This window comes from Cololabis saira, chromosome 13 (genome assembly GCF_033807715.1).
Source record: "Cololabis saira isolate AMF1-May2022 chromosome 13, fColSai1.1, whole genome shotgun sequence".
Classification (NCBI taxonomy): Eukaryota; Metazoa; Chordata; class Actinopteri; order Beloniformes; family Belonidae; genus Cololabis; species Cololabis saira.
Genome location: NC_084599.1, coordinates 13,231,951 through 13,257,618, shown reverse-complemented (window position 1 = coordinate 13,257,618; position 25,668 = coordinate 13,231,951). Strand labels below are relative to the sequence as shown.

The following is a 25,668-nucleotide window of genomic DNA, read 5'->3' as shown; positions in this document are numbered from 1 at the left end:
TCAGAAACCAGGAGAAATAAATGTTCTCTGATCATATCAAAAAGATATGTTTGAATCGATCTAATTCAACAAGAGTTCAAAAGCAATGTCAGCAGACAGACAGAGACAGAAACAACATTTGAGTGCAAAGTCAGTTTCATAAGATGGCTAACGTAATGTTCATCAACATTTCTAATGTTGTTTTTTGTAAATCCCCCCCCAAAAAAATCAAGAATCAATAACATAAACATAAACCGCTTTATCATTCGAAGTCATTTAACATTTCTGTAAGCAGAATTTAACAGGGTGAGGCAGACAGAGTCCAATTATGATATAATGATACTGTAGCACATAGTACATATCTCTGAATCCTAATTGTTCTCATAGTCCTATTATCATCTCTCCCAAAAATGTGAAATTTGCTGGTTTTAATTTTTGCTTGTTAGGACTATTTGGGTTTTATATCTCAACTTGCAGAAATTGGCCTATTTGAAACTTGTGATGCTTAATCAATAGTTTATACTGAGAGCATATATTCCATTGTGTCTGGAGTCCCCATAAACTCAAAAACCCTTTAAAAAAACCAAAACACTTTTACTTTGTCTGGGGCCACCTAATTCTGTTTAGATTTGCAGGTTATATCAGACTCGGGTGAGAGTACAATTATCCATCCTCTTTACCTTTATCTCCACCCAACTTTACATCACACTGCATTTGCTTGGAAGTGGGATTTACACACCCCTAACCCTGACTTCTAAAAAAAAAAAAAAAAAGAAAAGAAAAAAAAGGCACACCTTTTGGTAAGAAAAAAAATTAACATCACTAGGGAAAAATGGTCTTTCCTTGTTTAACCAAATAACTATTCAAGTCTATGCACTATCATACAAAGCTAGTATTTTCAGTATAGATTATACTGAGACTGTGGTAAAAACAGAGCATGAATTGTATAGTGTACTGGTATATATTTTATAAAAACAAACATTGGTTGTGCTACACCGAGCTGGTCACATCACTGAATGAAACATGGCAGTGAGCCAAGGAAGCAGTGATGTTTACAGCATAAGGACAATGACACCATTGTTTGTTTAATTTCTTAAAAGGTCCGCCTCCCTCAGTACAGTTTCCATGTTCTGATTTAAAAAAGTCTGAAGTTGGGTACATCCAAATGGAAAGTTTTTGGTTTAGGAATGTATTTCTATGGTAATGATTTGCGTGAGAGCTTGCTACTGACCTCTAAGTGGCTCTGTGCTGGTGTGGTTGTGGTACTAGTGTTGACATCCCAGATTGTGGGGACTGTGTCCAGGTTGTCTGTGCTAATGAAGGACTGGGCATCAGCATACTCTGACAGCGAATCAGCCGGAGAGGAGAACAGAGAGTTTGTGGAGAGGTCATCAATGCAGGACAGGTCCTGAAGACAAAGAAAAAGAAGAGGGGTTAGCTTCAACCTATGAAAGATTAAGAAAATGGCCTAAATTAAAACAATAGTGGACAACGTCAAAACACGGTCATAAAACCATAACCATAAGACAAAATTAAGGAACAAGAAAAAGAGCAAAAGAGAAATGTGTGTACCCCAAAAAAATTAAACGGTGTGAAAAGAGTATAACTGAGCTTTCAAGAAAATAAATGTGCCACCTTCATTATTGATTTTAACCGATAATACACCTTTGGGAGTAACATGAGTAGACTGAACAAAACTTAATTAAGCACAGATGTGTGAAAGAGAGCATGTAAAAGAGAAAGCAAGGGACAGGTATAATAAGACTATTTGTGTGTGTCATTTCAGCTTTGGCTGCTTTCCAGTCGGCCCTCTATTCATATCCTTTCTGAGCCATTAGCATGCCATGTTCTTTAACTAGCCTCTCACAGGCACCCTGGGCCCCCAGAGACTGATAAACATGGCTGTGAGGGGGCACAGATCCAGTGATGGGGTGGTGCGGTACGGTAGAAGACAACATATGGACTAAGGAAAGCAAAAAATAATATTGCTCCCTTTTTTTGGTTATTGTGTGGGTGTGTATGCTTCATGGGAACAACTGCATGCATTTATATTTCCACACCGTGGGTCATTTTAAGAAATTCTCATACCTCCATGCTTTTCATACAGCCTAAAAAAGGTAATGAAGAAAGGATCGTAGATGTTATTCATATTCATATAACAGGCAAACCTTAAATTTCAAAAACATAGCTTCACAGTTGAGAAAGCAAACTTGTATTTCACAGTTCAGGATATTATATTATAGGACACCCTTATAAATGTATTTAGTGCATGCATGCATGCTGGACTTAAGAGTACAAAGAGTTTCAAAATCATGTCTGATTTAGAAGTCAGGTTGTATCAAAAACATAAAGCTAAAGGTTTACAGATGATCTTCACCCCAATCTCACACACATGTGGTATTACAAGATTTGAAAATGAAGCATCATACGCACGATATTTGCAGAAATTATTGTGCCAGAGGGAGTAATGCACCCCTTCCAGTAATCTGAAGATTTCGTGATAATGCTCACATTGAGCAACAACTTGCTTGTATGTTAGCAAATCTTTGCCGCAAGAAAAAACTAGAGGCAACAGACAAAATGAGAAGATGTGCAGGGTGACAAAGTCAAGGTGCGTCATTTACAATTTAGCAAGAACTGGAGGTAAGATTTTGACTTTCAGTTTCTATATTTGTCAAGCACTGACGGATCACCGCTGATTAGTAACAACCCCTTTCAGCTCTTCAGCTGCCCAAAGATTAGAAGTATCCAAAAGTTTAACACTGAAATGCAAAAACTTTTATGATATTGTCAAGCCTTCTGATTATGCTCACAGATTAGTAAATCCCTTGCATGATCAAGTTATCTGACTGGTACATTTCTTATCACAGGAAACAGGATCGAATGGGGAGAGGCGTGAACTGATAATTCAACAGAAAGTCCTTTAGTACTACAGCCAGGCATATCTTAGCATAATAAGACAATCAGTCGACCAACATGAAAAAAGTAGTCCCTGCCAGATGATAGTTAATCCCATAATACCTCTAAACTAGTGAAATGACAGGGATACATTTGTTATGTATAAGTAAACTTCACTTAAATTACATCTCAGTTTGCAGTCGTTTTGATAAGCCAAGTAAACAGGCTGTAAGTGGAAGACTCAAGTTTAGTCTACAGCCGTGTAATTTTATTCATGTTATAAGGTTTTTCATCCAGGTCCCTGCAAGATAGCAGATAAGCCTATTTCCCCAAATGTCTTGCTTCTTCAATTCCATCTGCTTTCTCCAGGGTTAAACTTTAACTGACAATAATATGGTACATCCAAACAAGTGAGCACAATATACTGTAGGGACCGCAAAGGAAAGGACCACACTGTTCTGTGAAAGCCAGAAGTACAAAAAGTCTTGAAACAGATAAATGATTAGCTTTGGCAATGACTAAGTCTTAATCTGCTGCCAATGATTAATGTTGAGATTCTGTGCTGACTTCTGTCGTTGCTGCCTGTTGGCCATTACGGTTTAGCTGAAAATGTTTCACAGGCACGAGAGGATGAGACTTGGAGCTTTAAATGTCAAAATGACGACATCATGTGGGAATGGGACACGGTGAGGATGATGGTAGGCAGACACTGCATGTACTGACACACACATGTGCATACTTGTGCTGCCGGATTTACTTTTTATGATACATCTCTTGTACTTTCCTTCTTTTGTATTTATTGTTTGTATTTTATTGACAAATTTTGTGTAGTTGTGAAGTCATCTTAACCTTGTTTGTATGAACTTTATAAACAAATTGCAGAATGGCATTTTGGGTAAATAAATAAAGAAAGAAACAAAAAAAGACAAAGACTCTTACTGAACGTGGCATATAGACGGCTGTGTACTGTAAAACAAAAGCTTTTGGAAGAGTGTAACACTCAGCTTATCAATGCTTGCTGCTAACCGTATGATTAAAGTTTGCTCTTCAACTCTCTCACAGCCGTTCTCTTTCCTTTTCTCCCTGGGTGTGTGTATGTGTGCACTTCCTGAGGGCAAGACTAGACATGAGCGCTGCAGGAAGACTCAACAAAGTATCTCTACCTTCTAGATAACCAAGTACAGGAAGCAGCTTAAGGGTACAGGGACTTGACTCCCTGTAAAACATCACTACCTCTGCCAAACACATTACCTGCCGTATTCAACCTTTTTGTGTCCATTATAATCATTTACTCTCCATCATTCGTGTCATCATGTCTAGTCATACTGTGTTATCACTTCTTACGCTGCACTCTCTTTTCTGGGCACTTCTGACAGAGGATAGAAGAGTAAACAAGGCTGAGAAAAGGGACACTGTGTCACCAAAGGCATCATGCCATGATAGGATAACTGTGGAAACACACAGCCAAGCAAAGACACATGTTTCAACATGGAAAATAGAGAGCAAAACAACAGATGAACGGCTAATGAAAGGTTTGTAGCTTTGGCTTTTATTAAAAATATAGATTTCACTTAAAAAAAAAAATCTATGTTTAATGAAAGACAACTTAAACAGGGTTAAAATTACATTAGTAATTACAGATTTCATTTTTAAGGTGGTTATGGTTATAAAACTCATAAAATTAAATTCATTTTAATGTGCAAGATCACAGCAAATCAATTCAAGCCTATGCTAAAGCTGCAGCAGTTGTGTTGGTGTTGACCAAGACGTGTCCAACCCCAGGACCATACTAATCATGTTGTTAAGCCAAGCGTAACAGAGGCACCAGTGTTTGTCCCGCGGCAGGCCCAAACCCAGGGCTACTTCATCTACTGCTCCTGTGAGTGGGCCCTGCCAGGCTGAGATAAGGCTCGAATTCCAACTGCTCTGATGGTAATCTGTCCTTTTTCACTGCACACCGCCTCTCTGTGCTCCCATTTTTATTTCCTGCTGTGCAATGAAAAAAAATAAACGATCTGCAAATATGTGCAAATGTTCCTTCCAATATTGCTTTCCCTTTCAGGGAATTAAAAATGCTTGGAAGCCTAATTGTCTTTTGTCATTGTGTTAAAAAGAAAACAGAATGTGTGCTTATGTGTGCATGTTTATGTGAAAACCCATGGACACATATTTTCCTGTCATTTGTCCAATCATCGTGTAATTTGTCTTTGTTCTTGTTCCTCTTTCACTTCAATTTGAAGCATCATTTGTAACTTTAATTTACACAGTTTTCTTTTGACCACTTGTGTATAGAAAAAGGACCAGAATGTACTATTTTCCCCTCGCAGTTTGCAAGAGACCACTGCATGTATGCATATATCAAACACTGTATCCACAATAGCAGAAAATTGTGTTCGAGTGTTAGGATAATGACAGATGCCTGGCCGCCGATGATAAATGCAGGCACACAGTGGCGAAAAACAGCTCCTATTAGTTTCTTCAGCTCACAAGAGGCAGGCAGAGCTGCAGAATTATGGTTTTCAATACAAGTTTTGGTTATAAATTGTATGGATCAAAGCTGGAAAAATGCATGTCTAAACATAAAATCTTAAAGCAAAGCTATAATTAATCATGTGTCCTGATAAGCAATCTTAAACAGTGTCACACTGTCCTCCTTTTGGATATTCCAACGAATCCACCATAACAATGGCTAACTAGGAAATTCCAGGGAAAGCAGATATTAAAAAGTACAAGACTTTTAGCACTACTTCTGTTGCTGTGAGCAACAGCTGTTTCAGACACAATGACTACAGTGACGGTGGTGATGACAGTGGCACTGATAAGCTTCAGGGTTACTATAGAAGGTAGTGCAGCAAAGATATCTCTTAGTGAGCTTTATAAAACTTTGTTTATTCAAGTTACTATTCCCTTTTGAATAATAACTGACTGTTTTAGGTCGCGATTATCAAATAGAAACATGGACACCGACATGGACCCTTTAAGTGCACTTCCTTTTTTGGGGATTTGTTTGGGAACTGATTTTTCCCTCTAGGTCTACATTTTGGCAATATTATTCTATTATTAATATTGTTATAAGTACTGTTTATTAAGTACATTTTATTTCTTTTTCTTTCTTTAGAAAGATCAATAACAGTTAAAGTAAGTGCCCGGGGTCATATTATAAAGAAAATATATTTTTTTCTCTACCTAAGAACATATTTATGTGTCTCAAGTGACTACCAAATCAAAAACTCCAACATAACACATCACTGATACTTTGTTTAGAGGCCCTGAGTCTGAAACCTTCTCATACAGTCAGTAGTTTGGACTTGCAGGGTACTGTGACAACAGAGACCGAGATCAGAGTAAAATTATCTAGCTTCCTCATCTTTATCTCCATCCAACTTCAAATCATGCTGCATTTGTTGGACATTGGAAGTATGTACAGCAGTGCAAAGCTCTGGGACATTCTTATACATGTATGAGCCATCCCAAGCCTGTCTGTTTCCTGCTGCAATTGGATTGGTACATTCTGTGCCGGTGGAAACGGTTCAGAATGAGAGGGTTACGCGGCAGATTTCACAAGAGACAATCTTCGCCAAGTGGATGGGTGGATGGGTATGGCCAACCAAGACAGCAGAAGTTGAATGTCTGATTACAACTCCAAAAGTCAGCTGCTACCAGTGGTGGACATTAACGGAGTAAATTTACTTGAGTACTGTACTTAAGTACATATCTAGAGGATTTGTACTTTACTTGAGTATTAGATTTCTTTGGTACTTATTACTCTTACTTGAATACATTTCCAAGACAAATATTTTTACTTTTACTCGAGTAAATTTCTAGGAAGGCTGAAAAGTACTCGTTACTTTCAGGTCTGCTCTTTTTTCTTCTTCCCTAAAATCCTATTGGACACAAGCTGTTTTTGTCAAAGCAGGAGACCTATCACAGTGCACGCTCTGCACTGGGATGTACGTAAAGCGGAAATACGTCAAGCCTCCTCAAAACGATACCGCCAAAGTATTTTTTAGAAAAAATATAGTAATTTACTGATGTGAAAATAAGAAATGTACTCTTACTCTTACTTTTACTTAAAGTAAATTTATAAGCATTTACTTTTGGATACTTAAGTACCTTTAAAAGCAAGTACTTTTCTACTCTTACTCGAGTAATATTTTGACTGAGCTACTTTTACTTGTAACGGAGTAAATTTTGACCAGTAGTATTTGTACTCTTACTCAAGTACTGGGGTCGAGTACTCTGTCCACCTCTGGCTGCTACATATAGAGGTACAAAGATATAGCTGAAAAGGGATGTTTTGCTACTGTCCTTGTGATAAACTGACCAAAATACATAAAAGATATTTTATTAATACCTCAGGAAATTGTTTCAACATGTGACAAATCCATAATATATTTCTTTTTAAGTATTGCAAGAACATGACTACTCACTGACTGACTCACACTACTGGAGACACCCAATTGTTTTTGCTAAACCTTATAAACAATCCCATCATTGTTAAATCATCTACCCAGTCTGAAAAACATTTCTCTACCTCTAACCTAGGTTACTGTTGCACAATAGAAGCAACAATATACTTATACTATTAAAAACACAAAAATCAGGTTAGAAACAGTTAAAACTCCTGACTTAAATGCGTGTAAGCTTAATAACTTGTTTTAGTGTAAAGCCAGAAAAATGAGGCCTCAGCCAGGCCAAGCACAGGGCTTTCCCCTCCTACACAATGCCAGCTTGCCTGCTTTTCCAAGGACAGGAAACAAGTCACACTGGCCTCCCACTTACCCTTCACACCCACTCATACACAAACAAAGTGACACCTCAGATGACCTTACCATTTCTATCACATATCTCCATGAGATCTCTTGACATTATTCATCCCAGACAGTCTTTTTAAGCTCAGTCCGCCTTTTCCCCCCATCCCCATCGTCTCTTCTCTCTCTCTCCTTTCACCATGTCTTTGTGTTTATTCTAGTTTAAGTTTTCCCACAGAGACAGTAAACCCAGCACTTCACTCACGGATATCGATATGCACAAATCTCATCGTCTTTTCTGGGGTCATAATACAAACACTGTCAAACCGGATAAGCTGGACAATTCACAATTACATTTAATCAAATTACTGTATCAGACTGTTATATAGTCACTTCAAAACTTCAAAAACCATCTTTTTCAAGAATTTTGGTTCCCATTATTTTCTGGCTTAGAGCTTCATTCATTGTAAACTTCATCATACGCTGATTGCTGTTTTATTGTTGTCATTTACTTTATGTAACCTATGTATCTGTAGGTATTTGAGTTTTGATGCCCCTACTGTTACTTTTACTTTTTTTTTTTTTTTTTTTTTTTTTTTTTTTTTTTACAGTTTTTTTTTTTTATTTATTTATTTCGTGTGTCTGTTTTTGTGTTTTTTTGGGGTGGTGGTGGGAGGGGTGGGTTGTAGGCGAGATTTCGCTTGTGTGCACAAAAGAAAATTGTAAAGAAAGACCTACTGTTATTTAGGATGTTTGTGATTGCCTTTCTTTTGTGAAATAAAAAGATATTGAAAAAAAAAAAAAAAACTTCAAAAACGTGTTTAAAAGTTGTGTTAATATAGCTGAAACAACTTTAACAGGGATGGGAGTGAGTGAGTCATAACGCAAAGATGTGTCTGACATAAAAGCAGCAATAAAATACCAGCAGTATTGCAGTTGGTTCAAAATGACAGTGTGTATGCCTTGAAATCTTCTCTGTTACTTTCTTTAGTGCCTATCTGTCTGTGTATGTGGGTGTGATGGTAGGACACAGAGCTATTAATTCTCCCACACCACCTCTGTGGTCAGCTGACTGAAACAAGCCTTATCTGACGTTCTCCCTTTCAGGGACCAGCTGTTGGCCTTGTCCACACAGACCCTAACAAATGGACCATGTGTGTGGGTGTGTCTTCTCATAGGGTGAATCTGGGGCCATAAGCAGAACCCCTGTTGATGCCTGTCTTTCTGTTTGGATTGTGTTATGCTAAACTGTCTGCATGTCCCTCGTTCCTGACATATCTACTGGGCTGTGACTTCAATGACACAGCTCTGAGCTTCTCATTTTGCTTGCTCTCATCACAGACTTTTTGCCACTGAGCTGTATCCTCTGATTTCAGAGTTGTGGTGTGTGATGTCATGCATGTTTCGTGGACAGAACAACTTGTCTTTAACATGCAGACATAAATCAGCTTATTCAGTAACAAAGTTCTAGTCAAAGAGTCAATTTGTCAAACAGCTACAACACATTTCTGTGGCTTATAATGAGGCTGCTTCTTAAAGTCCCAAGGAGCTGTAGTGCCAGTCATCTGTTTGCTAGTGTTGGAGTACCAACCTGTGCTGCTGTGCTACGGAATTTAATGTACAAATTTATATGTAGAGTATCTAACTCGTTAAATAGCATTATCACTTGCTTAATGAATCCTGCACTTAGCTCAGTCAGGTTCATGTCTACGTTGTGGAACCACTGGCGTTCATGTCTCTACACTTGCGCCTGACACTGTTTTCTTTTTGTGTCACTGTTGTTTTTAAGTCTTCTGTATTGTGGTTGTTGTTTTCTTTAATATCATAGGTTGTTGTCTTTGTCTTATATCGTGTATGTTATATGTATAATTTTTTATGGTACTATGGACCTCTTCTCGAGATGTGTCTTTAATAAAGTATGAATTGAATTGAACATTGCTGAGGAATATGGACAAAAATTCACATTAGATTTCACAACAAAATAGCATATGATATCTCAGCTCCAACAGACTTGTGTATTGTCACTTTATAATTCTGACCTTATAAAGTAAAACATTCTGTCTTTGGAAAGTCTGAAATTCTGATTTTATGAAGTCAGAAATTCAGACTTTTTTTTTTTTTCCTATGGAATTTTTCTCCCCACCCGACAATTTTATGTCCTCAAAAGGCTCTATTACACCATCACATGTGGTGAAAAGATCTGGGTGCAGATGCAAAAAGAGGGGGTGAGGTTAAGCTGATACTATGAGCAGAGAAAAATCAGCTGCACCATTTCGGAGTATGAGACAAGAAGAAAGCAAACGGCTCAACTTCAAGAGACTTTTCATGCAACATAAAGTGTAAATTGATATCACAGTCATATTATAATTTATATATCCTATTGGTATTATAAGAGAGACTTTGATATATCTTATAATGTTGATATACTGCCCAGCCACGCTACACTGTTACACATGGAAGATCTTACATCTATTTTGGCATATAAGGCCCTTTAGTCACATAATACCAAAACCTAACCAATGAAAATACATTCAAACACTTGTATGTCAGCTATTGGCAGCAAAAGTTGTTCAACAGATCATAAAGAGCCCTGCTTCCCACGCCAGGAACAACTGCCCTCTGATCAGATAATTCAATCAGTGTTAATAACTAATTTTCAGATAAAAGCCTATTTAACTCTCTTTGACAGCGTTGCATCTAAACTTGCCAATGTTACTCTGAGGGGAAGGTCTGAGTGACTATTAGGTTGCACTGTATATTTACTTTTTTATGTTTATAGGTCAAAGTGATCATATAATGTACTTGTCTAACTCACAGGGGTTCTAGTCAAACCTGTTCCGGAGCAGCTATCCTAAACCAATCAGAGAAGTGTACCCAATGTCCTGACAATTAGGCCTTCATGTTGTGCCAAGTCTGACTAAAGCGAGACAGGGATAGCCTGCTGCTTAAAGGCCTCCCTAGAATGTTCCGGTGTGTTTTGCCCCTATGTTAAGGGTCCTAGCAAGAGTCTGAAAGACCAAGCATCTTCAAAAAACCTCTAGTTGTGTAGATCCAAACAAAAAAGTTTACAAGACAACTATTACTACAAATTAATAGGACTAACAAGGCTCCACAATGCACAGGAAACTGCCAATAAATACACATAACAAGGGAATTAACATGTTTTTTGCATTAAATGAAAGTATCCGGAGTAAATGAGAACAAGTTAAGAGCAAAAAAGTGAAATATTGTATGACAGATCTTGGTTGAGCCAACGGGAAGTGAACCAAAGTAGGTAGCTAAAGGATGAGCTGGCATGTCACAACAGTCAATGTTAAGTGTTATTGAAACGGTCACGAACGAAAGAACTGAACTGAATATTTGTTGTAAAGGCTACAAGTCTTTAAAGCGGCACCAGGCATCCTTGAACACTTCCACAAGTACTTCGCAGGTAGGTTCTTCCAAAGCGTCCCAAGAACTTGCTGCTATGGATTTCTGTCTCAGTGCACAATGTTTCCTCATCGACTTGTTTGTTGAGATCAAGAAGTCTGCAAAATTATTTTATAATAGTAATATTATTACTAATACTAATACTAATACTAATAATAATATATAAAAACTAAGACAAAAGGTGTTTGGATGGTCTTGTGCTTGTCCGTTTAGTGTGAGATAGATGTGCACCCTCAGCGCTGAGAGAAGGGGATGTGGGGGCTGACGCAGGATGACGTCTCAGCTAGACAGACATTTCAACACAACACTTGCAACAACGTGGTGAAGTTTGTCATATTTAACAGTCACACAGACGACAAACTCATAGTTAAAAACTAATCTCATAACGGAAATAAGTTTTATAAAAGGTTGTAAAAACAGTTCCACAGAACTGTAGTATTGAGAGGACAAGGCGTTTCAAATACTTCAAAATGAAAACAAAAATGAAATACAAAGTGTAGGTTCTCTCCAATTCAACAAGAAGCATTCTATTAGCTGTATATGGGATTTACAAACTAAATGAACTCAAACATTTGATTGCATATTACCTCAAATAGCCTTGCCCTGTTTTGCTTGCGTGTGCTGCCCACCCACCCTTTCACCCTTGTGTTTGGAATGCTACTGTCACATGGTCAGGATGGTGGGCTCACTTCCCTTCAGTTGATGATCTGAATCAAGCTAAGTAGGTGCAAATGAGAGCCAACAGAATTATGCAGTCCCTCTGTGTATTAATATTATTATGAACTTAACTTGTTTTAAAATGTGGGGAAAAAAGGATAAACATTTCATTATACATTCAGTCCATGCCAAGAGTATTGAACAACTTGACACTACTTCATGGTGTTAAACGGACACCTTTACCTCTTCAAAGGAAACATTACTTCATTCTACAATACACTGTAGATTGCTAGTTTAAAACATAAGATCTACTCCAGCCCTGGTCTATATCAGGGACATGAAGTACCTCAGCTGCCACAGATGCAAAATTAAATTGTTAGTAGATATTTTTCCCTGCGCTTTCAACAGTTAACAATATATACATTAACAAGAGTAAGGCACAGAATGACAAACGTGATGAAAAATTGCACGGTCCTTAGTATGCCTATGTAGTTGAGCGAGAAGCTGGTTCATCATAACCTGCATGCTTTTAAACTTTCAGCAAAGATTGAAGCATTAGAGATGCATGGATTCAACAGTGTTGTCTTGCTGAAGCGCTGGTCTGACGTCATCAGTTTTAATAAAGAAATGCACGAAAGCTTGACAAGCATTTTCAAACAATAGGAGCAAGTGTTTATTATTTTTTCATTTTCCCGATAATATAAAAAAACACAATGTAATACACTACTTATAACAATGACCTTTGGGATTTTGAGACCTGCCTAGGGCTGCCATCCTCTTGCATGTTTTGTTTTCTGCATATCAGACTTTGTTTCTGATAAATCTTATAGCCTGCTCTTTCGCGGCGATGGTTGCTTTTAGTGATCAGCATTCATCACCAGAAAGTAATCCTGTTATATCCTGTCATAAGCCTTCTTATGTAATGCTACCTTTCATTTTTCTGCAGTTAATCTGAAATTCCAGTATGACACCATGGACTCACTGTCCTTGGGAAAATAAAAGGAAGAAAAATACTTACAAGTATGCAAACAAGCAAGTTGCCGACCTTAAACATTTGTTTGCAAAGTAAAAATTAAAAATAGCTCATATCTTCTGCCGTGTCTCATCGTAAAATCTGCCCATCCCCTCCACCCAAGGTTCTCACTCATCCACACCATTATTGTTCATTCACTTCCCGTAAGCTGCACGCCTCAGGTCATGTTTGAGGTTTGATGTTATACCAGGAAACTGACAGCATGTGCCAAACTAAAGACTTTTTATTTTTTCTTTAGCTTTTTAAAGACAGATTAACAATCTGGTAGAAAATCAATACTGTCAAAATAGCCAAAACTGAACAGCCAAAAAGACAGTTAAATTGAAACGCATATGCTTGACATATACGTTTTCAAAGCCGCGCTATGCACGATGAAGACTTTGAATTTTGTCAACTTTTACATAACACCACTATGAAAGCACATCAGCATTTCTTAAATACTGATTAAAAACACCTTTATGACAATGGAACGTACGTATTGACAGATTTCCATTAATGGTTACTAAACTGCTCTGGGCTTGTTCATTGAAAAAAATGTCTTCGAAGTAACAAACGCGGACACGTAGGGACATAGTCAACTTTATCAGAAGTTCAATGTAAATGGGCTCAGCAAGCCTCACTCCAATAAAGTCATTAGACTGATAAGAGACACATTTTAAACTGACACAATGTGAGCTTTAATGAACTGTAATTCAAAGGGGGAAAAAGTAATGGAGCTCTATTTAAAGTACAATACAATAAAAAAAGAAATAGCCTGAGAGTGAGTGCCAGATAGACACCAGTGAAGCTCATAACAATTTGTCAGAGATCGTGGCTGCAAATGACTTCATGGACCTGGACTGAATTACTAAAATACAAACTTTTATTCAAACCTCACATTCCCTCCTTACATTTATTCTAACTGATAATCAACGGAATTGACTGAACCTGAGCCTCTTTCCACTCTACATCAAACTTTAAAGCCAGTTTCCACTGTCTAAGTCTCAGTCTAAGATTTAAATGTTTTTTGTAAGAATTCTGGAAAACTAAAAGGAAAAAAATTAAATAGATTTTTCTGAATGATGGATTTGTCACCTACCACTAATATTATAATATTATTTTCATAACTGATCAGATCCAACATGGGCCACGCTGCAGAAAGTGACAGACTAACGGTAAAAACAGAGTTGTGATTCCCATGTCCCAGTATTTTCAAAAGTCCTTTAAGGAAGAACAAAATTAAAACAAGCAAAGCAGGTAATAAACAGCTTACTTATCTTATCTAAGCATCTGGTAAAGAAGAGCAATAAAACTCTTCATAAAAACAGCATACGGTTAGTATTTAAAGAGTTTTCATTTCTGAACTGTGCCATCAAAAGTATAAATGTCAAAAGATTTGACTCAGCTTCATAAGTATGATAAAAAGAACCAAACAGTAACTGTACCTTGGGAAGCGGTCGGCCCAGCTGAGAATAAAATTTTGTCCAGAACTGCATGAGAGACATGGGTCCGCTGCAGTATGGAGACGTTAAAACACATGCACACACAGACATAAGCTCCCGCTTCACCTCGAATCCCTGAATCCAACAATCTCATCCATGAGGAAGTCAAAGTAATCCCCTCACAGCTGGTGGGCTTCCACTCAACAGTGGACTCTCATGAGCCTTTTCACAGTTTCTCTCCTGCTCAGTGCATACATCTGCCTCTATCACAGGTACGCTCTGTTCAATCAACACGCACATACAAACTCTGATGTCCTTGAGAGCAAAAAAAAAAAAAGAGAGAAAGACGCAAGCAGGTCTAAGACATGCTTCCTGCTACACCAAGACAGTCAGGTATTTGCATAGAGGGCTTACTCATAGTGATTGTGGACTAGTTCCTCCGAGCTCAAAAAGGTAGTTGGAGAGTGAGTGAGAGCGCACATGAGGGGAAGGGAGGGGAGAGGAGGGAGGGAGGAGGGAGGGAGGAGGGGAGGAGCTTTCAGGAAATGATGCTTTTGTTGGTAAGTGACTAGAGTTACTGGCAGTCAGGCCCATTTTACTGTACATGGTGTAACTCAACCGCATTTGTAGTGTAAACACTATTGCGCTTTGGACTTGGCTGCTCCTCACACCATACTGCCATGTTTAATGGGTTTGGGTCATTATTTAATGATTATTATATTTAAAGTAAGACTCCCTGCTGTTCTCCTTTGCTGTTTGATTTTCTATTTGTCTTTAAAAGTTGAGTTTCATAGATGCCGATTCTTGTGAATATCTACATCAATCTATAACACAGAGGTGTAAAATCTAAGAGGAACACTAATGTGAATAACTCTAAAAGTAATCCAGGTATAGAAATGCAAACACAGATCTCAGGACAAGTTAACTTTTCAAAATATTCCTTCATCAATCTAATTCTACAATTGATAGCCACTCCTACGTTTTCAAACATGATAAGAATCGACTAAAAGCATTTTTAGCTGATTAGAATGATCAAGAAGACAGCCCAATTGTTAACTGCAAGTCTGTCTTTGCAAAGTTTTGCATGCATCCACCAGTACACAATGGAGAAATCCTGCCTCATAAAAAGGTCATTCCCACTTACTGGAACTATTACTGTGTTTGTAACAGACACTCAAACACACACAAGAGTATTCTGGGAATATTATTGCTGATGGGCTATTTTAACAAATCCAATGCAGTGTTGTCTTGGACCAACAAGATCCATGACGACACTGTATCAGCTTTTCTTAACGGAAAAGCAATGCTAGTCTATTGTAAATAAGGAGATTGTGGTATTTAAAAAAAGATATAATGTCATTTATCTTGCTGATAGAGGAGCCCAACTGTGCACCAGGCTTCCAGGAATACATGATATCAAACTAGCATGGTGAAGTCCTGTAATGTCCATCTCTACTGGACTGAAGGGGAGTCAGAGTCTCAGAGACAGAGTGGCGCCGGTCCATGGTGTCATCCTTGTACAAGTGGGAATCCTCTGAATAATTTGTGAATGTGTGTCTAGTGTTTGTGTGTGTGGTAAGATCATAGGCCATTGGGAAAGGCTGAATCATTTATGAGCTTATTTACAATACTGAAACAACCAAAAACACTAACCTTATTGCATCACAGCCTGAAGACAAAGGCTGGATGTGTGGCTTTTTAGACAAAAATGTTGTTGTAAACGCAGTTGATGTACAATCTCAATATTACATACATATCTAGAAACCTTATGTTTAAAAAAAAATTGTTGTATCATTGTTCAACTTGGCCGAATGATTTAAAATCTTTAAGGCTGATTTTGGGTCTGTATTAATATGTTCAGATCTGTTTAAAAAAACAAAGATTACTCATTTACATGAGCATCACTTCAGAGGTGATATGTACCTATATCAAGCCAGATTTTAGTAAGTGCTACGCATTTACACACACAATACACACACACACACACACACACACACACACACACACACACATATATATATATAAACTGTTTTCAGAACCAATTCTGAGATTCCAACATTTACATCTAAATTAAACATTAAAGTAGATCGAATGAAGCACAAGCTTCCCAAAGAAAACAAATTACCTTTCAACATCCCTTCAAAATAGCCTTTAACTTCCTTCTTTATACCAGGAAATTCAAAAGTCTCTTTGTTAAACCATCTTATGAGGAAGTAAAACTGAATTACCAACTGATTTATATCATAACTGCATTGCCTCAAGAAATGAAGAAAAACAAGATGATCTCTTCTAAAATTGCAAAATAAAATCATAAACTAGGCCCTTTTCATGTCTTTTCTCAATTTGAAACAGATTTTCTTTTATATAAATTCAAAATACCTTTTTCTTTTTCAAACAAGTGGACTTTTTGTGTTTTTTTTTTTTTTTAATTACCATTAGGTGGAAATTTTCAGCTGTTGCCATGTAAATATATTTGTTGACAAATGCAATAGCCCTGGAACTAGGAGAAAGGAGAATGTCTAACAGCTGTGTGAGTCTAATTATGCTATAGCAGCAGCAAAGTCTGCAGAGGTTCAAAAGTGAATAAATGCATTACTGGTACCTCTCATCGTGCAACCAGTTGAGGGCCTTTGAGGTGTGATGAGATGGGTGCTCTGGGATAATGATCTCCCACTTCCCAATATATGTACAGCATGTAAGCTTATAGTTATGCTCTCAACTTAGACTAAGATCTTTCTGTAGAGTATGTGCTATTATTATGTGCAAAGCGGATGGATTAAAGGGCTTGAGGCACATTTACACTTTATGAGTATGATTTATTATGATAATACTGTTATAAGAAAAAGAAAAGGGTAGATAAGAAGACTTGTTGCAAATTAATTTTCTAAGAAATGTTCTGTGGCAAAGAATGTACTTGTGGTCATGAGAGAAATGACAGAGACGGAACAAGAGTGTATACAAAGACAGACTGGGAATATTGTGCAAATGTGTACGTACAGTATGTTTTCTATATGAATGACAGAGGTGGGGTGTTAATGAACGTGTGACTGCAGTCTTTACTCTTTATGGTTAGCCAGAATAGTTAGTAAATGAGTTCTGTTTCTCTTCCTCTTCCAGTAAACCTAGTTGTCATTCCGATTCTCTGGAGAAAGACTCAAGATGTTTCAGGTCCACATGTTACAACACTGACGCGCAGGCAGATGTGTGCGTGTAAGTGTGCAACTCTCCTTCAGACTATAATGACACGTGGCTCAGGTTACAGCCCTTTCTTCATCTTTTTTTTGTTTTGCAAATTAACTCTGACAATGTGTGCACCGTTAACATGGCTATATTGGTCTATAAATATTGCAGCCTCTTAGCCTCTATCTGCCAGCAATTTCTTAAGATTAATAAAGATAATTAAATGCAACTGGACGTCAGCTCTACTGCACTTTTGCCCCAGTGGTTATAATAATCCCACTGTGCTTTGATTATGCTTCACTTCCTTGGTTTCTTGTCCAACAAGTCTCAAGAAAGGCCTTTATGTGTAAGCATTAATTCTGGGGAAGTTTCTTGGAAATGACTGCCCAACTTGGTAAACTGAAACACATGAAGTAATCAATTCCTATGAACTGCATTTTGTCTCAAGATCTAATTATATTTATTCAAAATCTGAATTTTAAAATTACACTTTGGTCAGATGAATAGACCATTTATAACATGGATAATATAATGCATCAAATGGAAACATTCATGTTTGAAATTGTACATGGTCCCTTATAAATAAATAAATAAAAATAAAATAAAATATACAAGGTACATAAGTAACTGATTTGATGTCTCATCAAGGAAAGTAAAGTTTAGGTGGAAACATGTATGGTGACGTTGAAGTGTGATTCATCTATTCAAATAAAAGAAATAACCCCTACCAACCACATCCTCGTCATAGTTGTGTTAAATTGAATTTCTAAATTGAGAATTAATGGTATAATGTAACTCTCAGAACTAATTCAATTCTCAAAGGGGGGTTTATTAATTTGAATACAAAACGTTTTGCTTGTGTTTGCAAGTTTTCAAGCATTTAGAGACCCACTTCCTGACCACATGCTGCACCACTGTTTGTTTCTTCATAATATGAGGATATCCCAACTGAGGTCTTACATACTACATAAATGAACCATAACACAGCAGGAAACTGTGCAAACGAAAAGAGATTTCCCTATTCACTCCATAGCAGTAACTGAAACAAAAAAGTAAACATTGCAGTCACTTGACAAACTGAGTAATCTCCCCAAATCTGCCTAGCCACACAAGCCTGAATGTTTTCTACGGTGGTTCGACAACCGAATGCAACCAAGACCTCCTCCTGTTGCGACTGTAGATCGTCTGGGGAAAAAAATGGCGCAGAATTGGCACAATGAGGAGGATGAAATTGAAGAAAGGGGATCTGATTGTGAGTTGGGGGATTAGTCACGATGGCCCCATGACTTACATTTTCTCTCCATGCTTCACATGACTGGGCGTGTCTAAAACCAGCAAGAACAGCTGAGAAAGCACAACACAAGCACAAAACAGCTCTCCCTCCCTCCCTCTCTCTCTCAGAAGGATATACACACACGTCGTAATGTTCCATGTTGCCAACACCAAGTAAGCAAACCTGCTGTCATTGAATTCACCAATCACGGCAGCTGCAACTTGAAACTAAATGACGCACAACTGCTTTTTAAGTATATACAAATGAAAGATCAAACATGCATCACGTAGGCATGAACCCTCAACATTGCTTTAAAGGAAGAGTGTTATACCCAGACAGGCTATTCTGCCAAAGGGAAGACATGGGAAACCCCATATTAATCATTAAACCCCTCAGTACTACAGAGAGATGGGGATGACACATCACTTTCCTTCACAGTAAAATCTTCACATTGAAAATGTGTGACTTTTTATGTTGAAATAGCATCACACATTGTCACGAGAAACACCCATTTAAAGACCTGGATATCAATGGTAAGCGCAACTCAAATGTGTAGTTTTTGTATATGCCCACACATATAACTGAACTGTTATTCATGAAAGCTAGAGCAGTTACATCTGGAAATTGTATTTATTAATTTATATTTTGGGATATTCTTCTCGGCTTCTCTGTGTCAGCCACATCACAACCTACTATAAAGACTTAATTATTGCCCATTTAATCCCAATTTTATAGATTTCATTATTCAAATAGCACATTAAGAGTTTTCATCTGGGTATTTAGCTCACTATGGTGTGACATATTTGTTTATATCCTCTTCAGACTAGGTGGAGCCAGAGTTGTTATGATACCGATCTAATCCGTATCATAACATTGGAAATACCCAATGATACCAGTGAAATTTAAGGGTATGAATCGGCGAGTAATTATTCTTATAGTATAATATTATTTTTAATAACAGAATCCCAATCCTTTTTTTCTTCTAAAAGCCAGCACAAGAATTCTTACTATATTGTCTTGTAAATTCCTGGTTTTAGTCAGCAGGTGGAGAAGCAGTGGCACAAGAGTTTTTTGGACAGACCTTACCATCTAGCATTAGCTTCATGTCAACAATATGCCTTTATTTTAAGATGGAAACCCCCACCAGGAAAACTGCGACATGCTTATTATGCAAGGCTGCGGTTTCCAGACTTGGCACGAATGTTGGTAAGAATAACACAAGCAACCTTATTAAGCATTTCAGGAGCAATAAGGTGAAAAAGCCAAGTCAAGTCAAAGGAAAATATGGATGAATTGCAGCAGCAAATGCTGGAATTAGTTTTTCTCAAATGAGAGAAATTCCCCGAATTAAGCCAGAAAGCCACATCAATGGGTTTCCAGAAAAATGACAAAATGTGAATTCATTCCCCTAGGTTACATTTCATGTAAATTAAAATAGACATGTAGACCCCTAATGTGGTGAAAAGTCTATATTTAAATTTGATTTAACTCCTTTCATATTCTTTATGTAAATATATTTTTTTGTTTGTCATAAAGAACATTTTTTAAAGTGAAAAAAAAACACTGGTTTAGTGTGGATTGCTAAGGCAAACAATTGAATTAGTGCTCTTTATCAGCCAATACCCAAAGCTCAGGTATCTGAATCAGCACCGGAAAGAAAGAAAAAAAAAAAAAAAAAAAAAAGGTACATCCCTAGGTGATGCATTTGTGTGCTTCTCCCATTTAAACCAGATTTGATATAAGTATATTTTATATGATGTCACAGTTTAAAAAAAAAAAAAAGGGAAGAAATATTTAGAGTTGGGACTGTCAATTTATTACAATTTCAAATTGTACTATTTCATTCCTTCTGTGCACAGCCATATTTCATTTATTCCATTTTTTCTTTTTTTTTATTATGATGCGTTTCTTGTGTGTAACGGGAGAGTGGGGTCTGTGTGAGGGGTGTGGGGTTCCATCCATCCATTTTCAGCCGCTTATCCGTTCCCCGGTCGCGGGGGAGGCAGCCTCAACAGAGATGCCCAGACTTCCTTCACCCCAGACACTTCCTCCAGCTCTTCCGAGGGGAGTCCGAGGCGTTCCCAGGCCAGCCGAGAGACATAGTCTCTCCAGCGTGTCCTGGGTCTTCCCCGGGGTCTCCTCCCGGTGGGACATGCCTGGAACACCTCCCTAAGGGAGGCGTCCAGGAGGATCCGGTACAGATGCCCAAGCCACCTCAGCTGACTCCTCTCAATGTGAAGGAGCAGCGGCTCGACTCCGAGCTCCTCCCGGGTGACCGTACTCCTCACCCTATCTCTAAGGGAGCGTCCAGCCACCCTGCGGAGGAAACTCATCTTGGCCGGTTGTATCTGTGATCTTATCCTTTCGGTCATTACCCAAAGTTCATGACCATAGGTGAGGGCAGGGGCGTAGATTGACCAGTAAATTGAGATCTTCGCTTTTCGACTCAGCTCCTTCTTCACCACGACGGTCCGGTACATCGACCGCATAACTGCGGACGCTGCACCGATCCGTCTGTCAATCTCACGCTCCATCGTTCCCTCACTCGTGAACAAGATCCCGAGATACTTGAACTCCTCCACCTGAGGCAGGACTTCTCCACCCACCCGGAGAAGACACACCACCATTTCTCGGTGGAGAACCATGGCCTCGGTTTTGGAGGTGCTGATTCTCATCCCTGCCTCCTCGCACTCGGCCTCAAACCGCCCCAGCACATGCTGAAGGTCCTGGTCCGATGAAGCCAACAGGACAACGTCAGCTGCAAAAACCAGCAGGGTGGGGGGTTTGGGCCCTGTTTTTACTTAAGATTTTCATTTAATTCGTGATTAATCGCTTACATTTTTTGAAAAATGTTCTGTTAACATTTAAAAGATTTTTAAAATTGCAAAAATAAATACCTTTGAGGTTGGTTAATCTTTTCGTACCACATCAGCTACTATAAAGCAGTACATTTATTTCTAAAATGAGGCATAGCTTTTTGATGGACAGTTGCCTCAGTCAATGACTAGCCATCCCTTATTATTTCATTGTCATAATGCAAAGCTAAGGAACTAATCAGCAGTTTATACTACCCAAGCGTCTGATTTCACTACCAAAACAACATCTGACAAAATCTGCTGACAAGAACCCGGAAGATCAACCACAGCACTCCTGTCCTGTATTCTTTATGCTGGCTCCCAGTTCAATTTAGAATCCATTTTAAGCTCTTGTTGTGTTGTTTTTGTCCTTTAAATGGCCTTGCTCCTTATATCTATGCAATGTTTTGAATCTCTGTAAGCAAAACTTTGCGTTCAGCAGGCCAACACTTAGAGATTCCATGTACGAGGGTGAAAAAGTAGCGTGATTTTTTTTTTGTTTTTTTTGCAGTAGCTATTCCCAAAGTCTGGAACACACTAGCCCCTGAGTTACAGACCCTTGCTGACCTGCCACAGGTTGTTTTAAAGTGCTATACAAATAAAGATTGGTTGGTTGATTGATTGAATGCTTGACTGATCTCAAACCGGCAAACTTTGGTTGAAATAAGGTGGGCGTGTTCCTGTCAGAGAAATAGTATGTCTTCTTTTTTTTGTATTTTACAGTACATGGAAAAAAGGCTTAAAAACTGCTCTTTGGAACCCTTTGGAACCGTTAAAAAAAAAGTGTCATTGAACAAAACTTTGCGTTAACGTGCTATTAATGTGTTAACTTTGACCGTCCTATTTACGATACATGCTAAAGACTGGAGTTGTCAAATGTTTTCTACTCCATGTTTGTATCTGCTTAAAAAACACTAAATTAAAAGGTTTTAATGAATACTGAAAGATCTGTTTTTTCAGAAATCCCTTTGAGGATGTGAGGAGGATGTTTTCAAATACGGTTTGGAGTGCTTTCTTTTAAATTCATTTTGGAGTTTACACTGAAAATCTTGGTTTCCCCATTATTTTTTATCCAAACAGGTCGGCTAACTTAGGTAAAGAAAAAAAATTGCTGAGCTGTATGGCTATTTGTGTATGTCAACTACTAGGTTTTAGAGACATGTTTATCAAATCTACAGCCCTAATCGTCAACATCTACAGCCAGTGTGAGGTGACATAGTAATGCAGTGGTCAGCACAGTTACCCGACCACGAGAGAATTCCTGGTTCACCTGTGAGGGTTTCCTGACTGTTCTGTCTCCCACAGTCCACAGTAGGAATGGGCGATATTTTACCGGTAAAACGGGGAAAAAATTCCCCACGGTAAGAATTTGTCATCTCGCAGTAAAAACGATAAATTCCCGTTGATAACGTTTTTGTGTAAAGCTTATTTATGGTTCTGCGTTAAATCGCTGCGTACCCTACACCATAGGCTCTGCGTCGATTTAACGCAGAACCATAAATCAGCCATAACAAACATGGCGGAAGGCGGATCTGAGTGCGAGGAGCTCGTTGTTAAACGAGGCTCCAGCTCCAGCTCTGGAACTGGTTTGGATTTAAAAGGAGTGACGAGGAGCAAACATAATCTATTATATGAAGAGTCTGCAAAAAAAAAGTGAGTGCAAAGGATGGCAATACAAGTAATTTATTATATATTTTACATTATAAATGATATATTATTATATATAACATATTATTATATATAACAGCTGCTGCTGAGGTCTCCACCAGAGTGGTGTAATAATTGGTGTAGTTTAGTAGCATTTACTATTCTTTTAGAGCAGTGTTTTGGGGGCTCCAAAGACTGAATGTGGTGATAGATTTATAGTTACAAAGGTGGAGTTGAATTGTTTTTTTTTTTTTTATCATCATTTTTATCGTTATCGGGATAAATGCCAGAAATTATCGTGATAAATTCTTTGGTCCATACCGCCCATCCCTAGTCCACAGACGTGCAGGTCAGAAAAGAGGTCCCAGCAGCAGTGGAAGTATTGCAGTCTTTCTGTGCAGTGGTGTTGTTCCATCCTCAGAGCAACCGTGGGTCCCACTTCCCAGAGCTACTTGCTTGGCTAGACTTGTGAAATCCCAAGTTTTTCCCAATGGTTTTGAAATCCCATAAAACACACAGGGTAATCTGCTCATTTAAAAACTAATTTTAAAGTTGTTGTTGTTTTTCTTTCCATGTCTTGCCCTTTTTTTTTTGCTTTTTTTGTGTATTGTATTACACAAGGATTACTGGTGTTAAATAAAACATTAATGAGTATATCCTCATACATGGTCACAATCTTTTCTAGATTATCATCATCATCATTGTTATTATCATTATTGTTAGAGGCTCTCTAGATTATTTACCTTTAATCACTGATTAAAGGTAAATGTTATGTCGACGTATGGGTTGGAGGCCACAGATGGTGTTTGCTTTGAATATTGATCAGATTCACTGTGTCGTTCTTGTATCTGACTTCTGTCCGGCTCGATCTGCTAAGCGTAAATTGATGTAAATTTTCCACGACAGAGCACCAAAACAGATTAAACTTGTATCTTTAGCGATACAGAGCCGATGGTCACCTTGGAGACCCTTCCAAATAGCTCTGCGCCACTTCTGGTGGGGGCCGCTCTGGTTGACCAGATTGCCCTTGTTTTACAGCTTATGGATAGTGCAGATGAGCCATGGATATACCGCTCCCATTGGGGCCCGGGGATAAATTGAGCATTCGTGATTTACTACTTCTTTGTCAGTTTTAGCCTTGCATTATCCCTGTGATGGACAGTAGAGGAAATAACCTGTCTTGGACAGGATGCTGCAGGTATAAAAAAAAGGGTGGATATCGAAAAAGTCAAATTCAGTTCTCATAATTGTAGGAGAAACCTCAAGATAAGAAGTATCCTGTGGAAGTGCTGTGAAATCTTAGACCCACTGCTTGGGCCTGAACAGATGTTGAACTGAGAAATACCCAAATAGCTAAGCATTTTTTATAGCCTTGTCTGACAGTAGAAAATGCTGAGCTATCAGGTATTCCATGACTCCCAAACTCATTCAGATCTTAGGCTTTGTTTAAACATACTTCCTAAAACCACATGGCTTTCTGGGAAAGTTAAAACTGTCCACCAAAATCTCTTCTTTCTCAACCTCTATTGAAACTAGAAAAGAAAAAAGAAAAATCATTTGAGGCTTAAAAAATATTATATTGTAAATGACTATCTTTGCCATTTATATATTTTTCGCCTGTGTTTTAAACATGTTTATGCAACATGTGTTTTATTTTTCTCAACTTGTCACATGAAGTCATGATGAATTAAACACCCACCATATTGTTGCTTTTTAGTGTGGTTCCACAATGATGATCAAATTTGAAACAAGCCGCATAGTGTCATTTCAAAGGCCCCTGAACATACAATTCTAACTATGTGGTATTGGATGGACACCAAAGTGCTCAGAAATAGAAAATGTAAATTGTACATGGAACCATCTATGACGTGACGGTGAGGCTATTAAGTGAGGCTTCCATGCCCATGGCTAATAGTAAATCAGCAGACACTCTAATTGTTCAAAAAAGCTTGAAACAACCCAAAATGTTTCTGTGAACAAGCAGAGTGGATCCGTGGAAGAATGTTAAACTGCAGCGCCTTACTAATGACATGCCTGGACAGGAATGGGGCAGGTGCTGCTGCCGTTGCTAGACAACACAAAGCATTAATAAGGTTGCTTTATGGTAAAGTAAGCTGAGCTGAACATGAAAGACAGGATGAAAGTGGAACCTGGCAGGCATCATTCCTCATGATACAAGCACCTTGAAAAACTTATAACGTGTCTCTTGAAAAAAATGAGGAATTAAGAGTTTGTGTTTTATCTAAAAACAAAACAGTTAAAATGAACCACAGTAACATGTAACCAACCTGGGAGAAATCTCTGTTCTTAGGGAAGCTGGAGTTAGAAAAGTCCAGGTCAGAGAATCCCAATTGCATGTCCATCGGCATATCCAGTATGTTGGTGGTAGTGCTGTTGTTCAAGTGGTATTGCCTGGAGGAAAAAGAGTGGGTTAATTTTTTTCAGCCGCAGCTTATCAAAGTAAAACTGACATTGACGTGCTTTGCACGTAGTAGTCAAACAGACAGATCAAAGTATGATTACATTTCTGTGATCTAGAACTACT

General features: G+C 38.2%; 1 protein-coding gene across 4 annotated transcripts in view; it reads right to left on the bottom strand.

Moving 5' to 3' along the window:
- Positions 1-25,668, bottom strand: part of sbno2b (strawberry notch homolog 2b) — a 78,390-nt gene that overhangs the window by 20,079 nt on the left and 32,643 nt on the right. For 3 of the 4 annotated variants that reach the window (XM_061737754.1, XM_061737755.1, XM_061737756.1), the window contains exons 4-5: positions 25,412-25,535; positions 1,211-1,387 (exon numbers count right to left, since the gene is read on the bottom strand). In XM_061737754.1, coding sequence (XP_061593738.1) covers positions 1,211-1,387; positions 25,412-25,535 — 301 coding nt within the window. Of the gene's footprint in view, positions 1-1,210; positions 1,388-14,171; positions 14,567-25,411; positions 25,536-25,668 lie in introns of those variants that run through there. The other variant, XM_061737757.1, reaches the window with a different exon arrangement.